General features: G+C 45.3%; 1 protein-coding gene across 1 annotated transcript in view; it reads left to right on the top strand.

The window, feature by feature from the left end:
- The first annotated feature begins 10,438 nt into the window (after nt 1-10,438).
- The window catches only part of LOC108792630 (cathepsin D-like), a 50,388-nt gene continuing 48,751 nt past the window's right edge, over nt 10,439-12,075 (top strand). Inside the window, exon 1 of the mRNA XM_018563444.1 lies at nt 10,439-10,570. Within this exon, the coding sequence (XP_018418946.1) occupies nt 10,488-10,570 (83 nt within the window). The 5' untranslated portion in view covers nt 10,439-10,487. The remainder of the gene's footprint in view (nt 10,571-12,075) is intronic.

Raw genomic sequence — 12,075 nt, 5'->3', positions numbered from 1 at the left:
TAGTGCCTGCATTCCGGTCCAGTGCGATCTGCAAAAATAGTGCTCGTAGCATTTTTGCGGATCGCACTGGACTGGAACACAGGCACTAATGCAGGCGATCGCACTGTGGGCGAGGGGCCTGCCTGCGCAGCCTACGCCCCCTCCCGCCCCTGAATGCAGGTGTTTTTTCGTTGGTAGATCTCAATGAGCTCGTCATTTGAAAAGTAGATCTCCAGACGAAAAATAGTGGGCGCCCCTGATATAGAGTATATACTGCTAATACAGTGCAGGCAATACATACGGTAATTGCTTAATAGAACCCCCCCGCCCCCCAAATCTGCCCTCAGTCACTGTGCCGGAAAGAGCAGGGACGTAGTACTTGTCAAATGCCCTGTATCGGGCCCGATTCCGATGCTAGCATCGGTATCATATCAGGACATCCCTAGTTGTAAGGTGTATGGGCACCTTTACACTTGCCCATTTTTTCTACTTCCAACACATCAATTTCAGGGACAAAATGTTCACTTGCTGCCTAATATATTCCACCTACTTCCAGATGCCATTGTAATGAGATAATCAATGTTATTAATTTCACCTGACAGTGGTCATAATGTTATGGGTGATTGGTGTATGTTCGCAATGGGTTACATTTTAAGCAGCTTATATACTGTATATCATCCAATCACCATCTTTCGTCTTATTTATTTTATAATATGACTATGAGGCAGATTAGCAAGAATAACTTGTGCAGTAAGATCACTGCATTTGCTTTTATGCTGAAATTGTATCAGTTCACAATTAATTGGCTGTCTGATCCATCGAATAGAAGGAACAAAGACAGAACTAAACTATTCATTTCTAGAACAGGCTGAAAAACTAATGTTATCAGAAAATGAAACAGAATGACCCACAAGTCAGAGCACACACTCAGCCCTGTGTAATTGCTGCTAATTGTTTTTTTTTTTACAATAGAACATTGCGAGTATTATATTAAGGTCGCTTGTGGCATTGAATGTTCTAGTATTATATTTGATACTGGGAGTTTTTTTTTTTTTAGTTTTTTTGTGCTAGCATTATTGCAGTACTCTGCTTGGACATTAAAGGGATCCTATCACAGCCTCGTGACCTTACTGACAATACAGAATAAAACCAGTCACTGGCAGGATGATGGCAAGTAACTTTATAAATAAAGCTCAACTCCAGACACAAACCCACATCGCAACACATTCTCCGCCCTGGACTATTTCAGATACCACACAGGAAAAATGTGTACCCTAACCACTAATTACACTCATACCAAACATTCATTCACAATGGATACAACAACCCCCTCAAGTTCCTCTACTAAAGAAGTGTTTCAGTCTTTTGGCAAAGTTCATGAGAGAAGGTCCAGTCTTGTAGGCTTATTCTCCTCAGTTCCCGTGGTCTTCCTTTTCTCTTCATCCTGAAGCCACTTTCTCCATGGATCAAATCGGAGACAGCCTATGGAGTGGAAAACAGAGTGGGTTATCTGTTCCTTCCAACAACACAAAAACAGTAGACCCTGGTCCTTCCGCTACAATCTCTCCTTTAACTGGCTTCTTGTCTCTCTCTCTGACTAATACTCTGCCACTTGTTTGTACCCATTTGTGATCCTCCCAAAGAACATCAATAGGGAGGAGAGGAAATATACTGATATTTCCCAGTGTCAAATTACAATTTATCTTGGAAGGTTTGACGTTATAGAGCTTCACTTTCCACTCTGACTGAGAGGTGTCAACTAACCAGTCAGAGTCCCAATCACCATCCTGAAGCTCATTTGCCAATGCAAATATAACTTCAAACCTTCCTGCCAGATCTCCTCTTATTCCTAAATAGGCCTCAGCTTCAGATGTATCAGACATTGTTTCGATTTCATGGGAAGCAGTGATCTGGTAAACATTAGGACCCGTTCTTTTAGGAACATCGTAAATACTGAATTCTGCACTCCAGCTGTGGAACCTGTGCTCCAGCCCCCACTATCCTCATGTGCATTTGGCTATAGGTCTAGAATTTAACAACAGAATTGCCTGTATAAGGACCTGATCCCACCCCCTCAGTGTATGTTTGAGATCCGGCAGAGTCTCAGGGGGTCTCTGCAGGATCTGTGGGGGGCTTTGCAGCATCTGTGGGGGGCTTTACAGGATCCATAGGAGTCTCTGCAGCCTGCAAAGCCCCCCACAGATCCTGCACAGCCCCCCTGAGATCCGGCAGACTGCAGGATCTGTGGGGGGCTTTACAGGATCCGTAGGGGTCTCTGCAGCCTGCAATGCCCACCACAGATCCTGCACAGCCCCCCTGAGACCCGGTAGACTGCAGAGTCTCAGGCAGTCTCTGCAGGATCTGTGGGGGGCTTTGCAGGATCTGTGGGGGGCTTTACAGAATCCATAGGAGTCTCTGCAGCCTGCAAAGCCCCCCACAGATCCTGCATAACCCCCCTGAGATCCGGCAGACTGCAGGGCCTCTGCAGGATCCGTGGGGGGTTCGCAGGATCTGTGGGGGGCTTTGTAGGATCCGTAGGGGTCTCTGCAGCCTGCAAAGCCCACCACAGATCCTGCACAGCCCCCCTGAGATCCGGCAGACTGCAGGGCCTCATGGGGTCTCTGCAGGATCCGTGGGGGGCTTTGCAGGATCCATAGGGGTCTCTGCAGCCAGCAAAGCCCCCCACAGATCCTGCACAGCCCCCCTGAGATCCGGCAGACTGCAGGATCTGTGGGGGGCTTTACAGGATCTGTAGGGGTCTCTGCAGCCTGCAAAACCCACCACAGATCCTGCACATCCCCCTGAGATCCAGCAGACTGCAGAGTCTCAGGGGGTCTCTGCAGGATCTGTTGGGGGCTTTGCAAGACCTGTAGGGGGCTTTACAGGATCCATAGGAGTCCCTGCAGCCTGCAAAGCCCCCCACAGATCCTGCATAACCCCCCTGAGATCCGGCAGACTGCAGGGCCTCTGCAGGATCCGTGGGTGCTTTGCAGCTCTCTGGTTACGCCACTGGGTGTAAGCTTGCGTATCTGGTCTTTCAATAGCCCGTTGTATTTTTCAATTAAAACAGCCGCCTATGAATGGTATGGGATGTGGCATAGCCAGTACACTCCAGAATCTTTGGTCATCTCTTGTTCTGTAGATCCGGTAGAGTGCAAGCTTTGAAATTCCCTTGGGTAGCCATAGGCCACAACGATCTTCTGGAGCAAATGGAGCATTGCAGCTTGATCTGCTCGCCTACAAGGTTGGACAAGCAAAAGTCCTGAATAGGTGTCAACTGTAGTGCAACAATATCTCAGTCCATTGTTTCCCCGGGGCAGGGGACCGATGAAGTCAATCTGCCAAATCTCTGCAGGCCTCTCGCCCCTCTTAATGGTCCCGGCAGAATACTTCTGTAATGGCCATTGTCGCACATCTCCACACACTGTACAGTTTCCTATCACAGTCTTTATTATGTCCATGGTTATAGGCAATCCTCTTCGCTGCTCAAAGTTCTGCCCCAAATGTCCCAATTGCTTGTGGGCCCAGTTGGCCAAGTTCATCAAGACTGGATCAATTGGCACAACTGCGGTCACTTTGGTGATCTCATCCTTCTCATTTGGCTTCTGTAAACTGCAGGATCTGGCATCATCCTGCTCAACTATAGCCAGCTGAAACTGTTCTCCTGGTCTCATGAGTCTCAGTCCTTTGTGCTGAAAAGTAACTTATTTAGCAGCAAGCAATGCGGTCTGCTGTTTAGAATCACAGGAAAACTCAGTCTTTTTCCATGTCCTATTGTATATGGGCCTCAATATCAGTTCCAGGTGTGGGATGAACGATCTCCAGAATCCCACGACTCCAATGAATTTCTGGGCTTCCTGTTTCAAAGTAAGAGGTAACAATCCCTGCATAGTTTGCACAACAGTTTCTGGAATTTTCCTCTGTAGCCCAGTCCACATCATTCCCAATAATTTCACCTCTGTAGCAATCAGTCCATGACAAATCGTTGGTGAATGAAGGTATCCTTGAGAAAGCACGGTGAAAGTGTAGTGGCGCCCGTCCCACACAAAGGCAAACTGGTCTTAACACTCCGGGTCTATTGGGATTGAAAAGAAAGCATTAGCCAAATCTGTGACAGCATGATATTCTCCTGCCTCTTTGGCAATTTTCTCTGTGATGGAGATCATATCAGGTACAGCTGATTTCAATGGAGGTGCCACTCTGTTTAGACCTCTGTAATCCACAGTCATTCGATAAGTCCCATCCGGTTTCTTTACTGGAAACACCGGAGCTGAGAAAGGACTTACCAAAAAATATGATTCTTTGTGGCCTCCTGGCAGCCTGTACTGCTTAAGACAGATTGGCTTCTCTGGTGGAGGAATGTAGACAGGGGTCCATTTTGCATGACCTCTGACCACAACCTTCACCGCCCTTACCAGATACGCTTTGTGTGGATACCCCAATATGAATGTACCGCGTTCAGTCTGAATTGGCTGACCTTGAAGTACATCCATACCAAGAATATTTTCAGGCAATTCTGACACTAAAACATTTGTCCAAAATCCCGGTCCCTTTCCAATAGCCAGTTTCACCCTAATTCTGTCCTAATTGCCCTCCCAAACCTTCTACGTAAATCACTTCTCCTTTGTGATGGTAGGGATCACCATGTAAAAGTGTGACTTCAGCTCCAGTATCTACTAAAGCCATTACATGTTTGGGAGAAGAGGACTTCCCCCAACATACAGTGACAGGTACAAATGGCCTTCGGTCTTCAGCTGTCACTGTTCTTACTGCTATTACTGGAGACCCGCCTTCCCTTCACAAAGGATAAGGAACCCCCCAGTTCCCGTTCCTGAGACTCTCTAACTCCTTCCCAGTGTAAAGGGATTTTTGGTTGGGTTCCTACACATTTCTCGGAAATTACTTTGGGACTAGTGGGAGGGGTCTGTTCTACCTCATCTAACCCTAGGCTAATGTCGTCATCACTGGTGGTGTTTCTAACCCTTGCAGATTTCCCCGCTAATTGTTTCCACCGCTTCATCAATTCTACAGTAGAAACCCCATCTCTCTCATCGCTGGGTACTCCTGCCTTTAATATGTCCACCCACATTTGCCTTCTAGGGATAACTATTCTCCCATCTCCCTTCCTGACTTCCCAGTCTTCTCTGTCTCTCTCTGCTTCCTTTCCCCCTGTCTGGCTTTAACCTGATCTACGTCCCTGACAGGTTTTGTATTGGTCTCCTCTAGCTCCCCCAACTGGTTTAAAAGGGTAGTGGCTTCATGAATCTTGCTGTTTAATCCCAGGCCTCCCAACAAAGGAACTCTGAGATTAAACGACTCAGACCTCATCAGCTTGGAGCGCAGAGCAGACGTGAACGGTTTCATATCTGGACCCATCCATTTCGGTATCTTAGTTAGTCCAGTTATACAGCCCATCTCATGCAACCTGGCAATACCCTCTCTCATTGTTCTCCAAGAGGAGGCATTTTCCAGGTCACTAGGATTAGCATATACCCGGACAGTGGCGGAGCTAAGGAACAAAGGCCCCTGGTGCAAGATTTTTTTTTGGGCCCCCCCCCCAAAAAAAAACAACCCACAAACACAGCGCTCTCCTCCCGTAGCGCTCGTGCCCTGGTGCGTCCGCACTGCCTGCACCGGCGGTAGTTCCGCCACTGTACCCGGACTAACCCATCTCTTACAAGGTCTAAAAGTGAAAAATTCACAGTAAACTCTCGGGCCCTACCCATGGCCTGGCGCAATTGTGGATCATGTAACCCATGATCCACAATTGCGCTCCCATAGCCACTGCTTCCTTGCCTGACAAAAGAACACTGTCCGCCCCATCATCCCACAAACATAGGAGCCAACTTAATAGGGGTTCCCCGGACCTCTGCTTGTATTGTTTTGCCAGTTCTTGGAGTTCAGTTTGTGTAAACTCCCTTAATTCTTCGATTTCAACATCTCTGGGGTTGCTGTAATGCACCTCCCCATCAGCAAAATCTTCCCTATCATGTTGCCTCTTCCTATGCTTAGTAATAAGAGGTCTGGTACACTTTTTCTTTCCCATTGAGTGATCAACATCATCAGTAATATCAAATGCAATCTCCTCATCCTCACTATCACCTGAGGAGAGTGCATCCTCACGATCCCAGTTATGGGATGTAACAATGGCACGCACCCTGGCTTTGCTAACAGGTCTACGGCCTTTCTTTTTCCCTAAGGCATTAATTGATTTGGTCATGAGGGCTGCACACCGCTCTTCCAAATAATCGGCCTGACTAGCAGTTGAACGTACACACTCCAAGACAACTGCTAGGTGGTCTTTTAACGCCTTAACCTCTGCCTCTGCTTTCTCCCTTCTTTCTGTTTCAGTAGAGAGAGCATTAAGGAAGTACCAGCCAAGTAAGGACACTGCTTTCTTCTCTGCTTTGCTCAAACAGAATTTATCAAAGGTAAAATTTGCTAAATCATCTGAAATTTTACCACTCCATGACTTACTAAAAGGAGATGAATACTTAGCTAATTCTTTAGCAAAAGGCATCCACTGATTATCTCTGGCCCAAGCAGGCAGGTTGCACGCTCCCTCCTGGACACCAGAAACATCTGCAGCCTTGCTGGCCCAAGCAGGCAGGTTGCACGCCTCCTCATGGACACCAGAAACATCTACAGTCTTGCTTTTCCTAAACAATTTACGCAGCATTTTCCCTAGCACAAGCAGAAAACACTACAGAAAACACAGGTCTTTTACAACTGGGTGTAGTACAAATCCTGGCCAACACGCCCCAACTTGGATCTAGTACAAAACCTAAAGACAAGTCTGTTTCAGTTGAGTCCACTGCAATCCCGGACCGGGCCCCAAATGTAATGCTCTGGACTACAAATCCCAGAGACATCAAGCTTATCCCAAATACGAGCCCAGCTGTAAAGCTTGGCAAAACTTTCATTTATATTTGTTGTCTGTTCTTGCAGTAAAGCTTCAAGGAAACTGACCCAGTAGCATTTAAAAGTCCTTTACTTGGCGAAAATGCTGCGTGTACAAACTTAGTTACAGGAAAAAACAAATACATAAACAAGACATACAGGCTGCTACACACAAACTATCACATGCACCCACTACACTATCCTTTCTAGTACATGTAATGCTTTCTAGGAGGAGAAACACTGAAAATGTACTTAGCTCCGGCTGCAGGCTCCACAAATTCCGTGATGAACAGGACTTCTTGGCCTAGTAAAATGGCTTCTCATTGCCGTCTCTGCTAAATCCTTTGTATGTCCTGTTCTTGAAGCAAGTCCTCTCGTCTTGTGAAGCCCCCTCGTACTGTCCCCCTCCTGTGAAGCCCTCGTCTTGTGAAGTGCCCCGAACCTTTCAGCTACTCGCTTTTTATTGAGAGAAAACTGGCCTCCCACTTGGAAGCTCCCTGCCCCTTTCACTTTTAGGAAAATGAAATACCATGCATTTCACTTTCCCACCTCTAGGTGGCAGCGTTGTATCATAAATTGCCATCAGTAGTCTAGATTTGATTTGAGTCTTGACCAGGCTAGGTGTGACTGTTTACGATCACCATGGGTAAACAATACAGGAAAGCCACACCATCTGGTCATTGTGTGACCAGCTCTCTGTCAATAAATAAACAAAATCTCCGTCTCTATTGCAAATCTATGTGTGTCTGAAAAAGTCCAATAAGATATATCGCAACACAGTGCTCCAAATACCATTGCCAACCCAGATATTACATTGTACAAGTAGTGGTGACATCATCACTGTGCTGCACATAACTTGTGCAGAGAGCAGAGGCCTGATAGGGACCCAGCAGGCCCTACCAAGTACAGGCTGCCAGCAGAAACCACAGGAAGGGGGCAGATACAAGACCAGTCGTCCTGCACAAGGAGAGAGAGAGATAGAGGCAGTGACCGGTCTGTATTACAGGAAACTCCTCCATAGCGGCAAAGCTGCATACAGAAACCACAGGAAGGGGACAGATACTAGACCAGTCACCCTACACAAGGAAATAGAGCAGCAGTGACTGGTCTTACTACAGGAGGCTCCTGCACAGAAACAATATTTGTTTATCCCAGAGATCAACTTTAAAGTAGTCTCTTATGCATCTGGAGAGGTGCTTTGAAATTAAGCCCCAACGTTACTCCAACTTTGGGACACATGCTTTACCCCTGTTGTCCTCCTATCCAATGATAAAGCCATTATTTGCATGTGAGGTGCTGCAATGAGAGAGATAGAACAGTGGCAGGAAAATCTGTTTGCCAATAGTTTGTAAGAATGGAATTTTTTATTGGCTCCATTGGTGTCAATATATGATTCGATTGGACCTCTTACTTTGGGCTAAGAGAGTGCAGTGATTCCTCCACAGGAAGCCTCCATTTCAATGAAGCTTTGGCTATCCACCCTCCCTGTTGCCCTCCTATCATCACCATTGTTAACAGAATCTATCTTATATAGGTGGCAGGGGATATAGGGTGAGAATTGCTCCTACCAGTAATGTGCCTGCCTTAAAAAAGATATACTAGAATACTATTAGGTCCTGTGGTATCTCAAGTGAAAAATAAGGAAAATTCTCCCCACAGAGGAATTCTGGCTGTTACACTTGTTTTGAGTAGTCTTCTACCTTTAATGATCTTCACCATGTGAAGAAGGATGGTATAAAGTAGAGTTTATTGCATAGCAAATGTGTTATTTTCAATCGGACCTGATTCTCACACTTGCGCTGAGAGATAGAGGAGCGCATTCTGTGTGCAGTACTATTAGCAGTTTGATTAGGAGTTTCCTCCTCCAAACTGCCTGTTTTGTCTAGAAGATAACAAAATAATTTACTTACCTTATTCCTTGCTCCCCCAGCAGGTGGTGCTCGCCTTCATTGTCCATTGCTCCCAGGATGTGAGCAGGCCCTCAGCATCCTCACATATATCAGGACCACTGGTCCTGCATTGTACATGATGACATTGGAGAGCTGCAGCTGACTCGGAAAAAAAATAAATGGAGGAGCTACATGACTGTGGGGAGGAATAATCCCCAGTAAAAGATTAAACATTAGAGAAAGTAGCAGGCCTTACCTAATTGGAGATTGAGGGTCAGGTGGTAGGGAGGAGCCACAGGGGTAGGCTCTTTGAGGCTGCTGAGAGTTCTTTCTGAAAAATCGACAATTTAAGAAGGTTGTCCCACCCACCCTCCTTTGTTCACTGCTGTTGACAGATTGAGATCTATATGCGATTGTCATATCAGCCTAGCGGGGTAGGGTGTCTGTGGATCTGCAAAAAAGGTGACTCGGTTTCAAAGCGGGTTGGCCCATCTGGTGGTAGGGTGCTCCCCCCTGTTGGTGTCTTTTATTTTGGAGCTGTCCTTGAACCAGTGGGGATGCAACTGGGAGCATGGGTGGTTCTTAGTAAAGCCTTATTTTAGTTGAAGGATAATAAATACCTCTACTCGTAACCAACAGGTTTTGGGTTATTCATTTGAAAATATTTATTTTGGTTATTCTGATTGGTAACTGTTATTTGTTGTATAAAGGGCTGCTGTGGCCATTTTAAATCCATGTCACGCAGTCCATGTGTTTATTGGGGTGTTTAACTGAGGGGACAGAATTAACGAGTCAATCAGTCATGTATAAGGACCTGCTCATGCATTCTGAAGAAGATTGAGAACAGGCAGGTCAGTTTGTTTTATTGCAGAGGTATAACATGTCTCTTCTGCACCGATTAAAGAGCCTGCTTGCGCTCAGTTGTTAAAATGATATTGAAGTCAAAATATGTTTAAGCTATTTCAAATGCTGATGAAATAATTTGCAATGGATGTTGCTTCTTCAGTACTCTACATGATGTTCAAGGAAGCAGAACTGAGAGAGCTGGAGCTGTTCGGAAACATGATGACTGTAATTGCTTGGGCAAAAAATGCAAAGAAATACTTTGCTAGTGAAAGTAGATTTGTTTGATCTGGATATATTATTGAAAAAAGTCTGAAAGATTAATATTACTTTAACTTTTAAAGTTTAGTTTTATAGTGTTAACACTAATTGATACAATAATTATCATTTTAAAAAATGTGGAAAACCTAAAAGTTTGCAGTGTTTTCTTTTATAACAGTTTTACTATATAAAGAGATAAATATTTAAAAAGATGGAAAACACTGAATGTAGAGTCTTAGTACAGCTTCTCCAACAATCCCCATGATAGACTTTTGCATATAAAGTTTTATGTCATGTTCCCCTCTGTTCTAGCAATGGTTAAATGGAACTGACACCCTTTCCGCATCAGCTTATTATAACTAACTGTCAGCAGCCTAATCTCATGATTAGTCATGTGTCATGTGCTCACCAATTATCTCCTAAATGCTTGGACCACAGACAAGGCCAATTCTACCACACAAAGGCACGTTACAGAGTGCCTGCCCACTGGCTTGCGAAAACCTCTTTGCAAACACTTGGCAAAATGTAAAAGTTGACTGTGCAACCCACAGAAGAGGAAGAAGGAACTGTACATAGACGTTAACTACTGGCCGAAGCCTGAGTCCCAGCATCTGAATGGGAGCTGATAGATACACAATGAGGATTCAGACGTTCGCACTTTTTTTTCTTCTGTTATTGGGGGTTAAAGCTGTGATGCGGTAAGTAATGTATAATCTGTATACACCAATGCAATGACGCCATTATGTTATATTTGTTAGCAGATTTGCTAGCATTTTAAAGTAATTCATTAAAGCACTCTTGTGTTAAGTGTTCAATGTACAATATTGTCTCTCTATTGGACCTTGAAGAACAATGTAGGCACCTATTGTATTTATATTTTATTTAAATCTAGTTGTGTTCTAGTTTTTATCTCAGAAAAACAAGACACCTTTAATATGGCTTTATAGTCTAATGGTAAAGCAGAACTCTGGGGCCAATTTGTTCTTAACCCTTGCAGTGTGGCTACCCCCGCACTGCAGGGATTTAGTGCTTGTTTTTGTCAAGTGCTAAAAAAAAAAGTTATGCATACCTAATGCTCGGATCCGGCTTGCTCTTAGACCGGTCCCTGGAGCCTCTCTCCTCCTCCACTGCAGCGGTCTAAGGATCCTTGAGTCATCACTTTTTCTACACAGTGTATAGGACGTGAGAAAGGTGAGGGACATATCACCGCTCCAGTGGAGGAGGAGACAGGCTTCACGGACCAGAGTAGCAGCCAGCCGACTCTGCAGTTCATATGTGCATAACTTTTATTTTAAGCTCCTAGACAAAATATAGCACTAAAATGAAAACTATGGGCAAACCTTTTTTGACCGTAGTTCTCTTTAGGGTCACAGGAGGATATATATTAATGTCCTCCTGTGACCCAAAACTCAGCATATAGCGGGCTATTTCCCGCTATATGCTGACAGCACAGAGCCGCGCTGCAGCCAGGAGGGATCCTGACAATATTGTCAGGATCCATTCTGCTGACTGACTGACAGCTGTTTTTTCCTCTCTAGAGTTAATAGTATGCTAACACTTGCCCTGGGGCATGTAGGGACTAATAAAAGATCTGGAATACTTTGCCTATCCGTAAGAAACCACTGCTATCCACATGTTCCCTGTAAGCACATGTGCACTAAATGGCGCTGATTGACTCAGAATGGGGACCCTCCAAAACCAAAAATGTAATATATTGCAGCTTACCAATCCTTTAATGTGGTGGCTGCATTCATTTTCTTTTTATTTTTTAGCCTTTTTTTTTACCTTTTTTTTCAATATTAATCCAACTAGTATAACACTTTCTATCATAGGGTGGCTCCAATCAATGGAGGAGCAACAGATCCACCCTTGCAGAGAGCATTATCACCCTTTGGAGAGGGTAGTGTTAGATGTACTAGCAGATTTAGATGGACTTGACTAGCAAATTTAAGCTGAACTACAGCTATTGCTTTTTAACTGCCTCCGGGCCGGCCGTGGAGCTCTCTAGATCTGAGCGGGCGTCTTTAGACGTCCGCTCAGACACGCCGCCTTGCGCGCGCCGCCGGGCGCGCGCGAGCAGGAAATGGCCGCAATTTAAAAACGGGCAGCGATGCCCGTTAATATACATGCGATCCGCCGGCTGTAAAGCCGGCGGATCGCTTGTATTTAGCGACGATCGGTGCGCCCCCCCCTCCCTCTGCTG

The sequence above is a fragment of the Nanorana parkeri genome, unplaced genomic scaffold, assembly GCF_000935625.1.
Source record: "Nanorana parkeri isolate BGI_ZX_2015 unplaced genomic scaffold, ASM93562v1 scaffold665, whole genome shotgun sequence".
In the NCBI taxonomy this organism is placed as follows: Eukaryota; Metazoa; Chordata; class Amphibia; order Anura; family Dicroglossidae; genus Nanorana; species Nanorana parkeri.
This window is presented reverse-complemented; position numbering and strand designations above follow the sequence as displayed.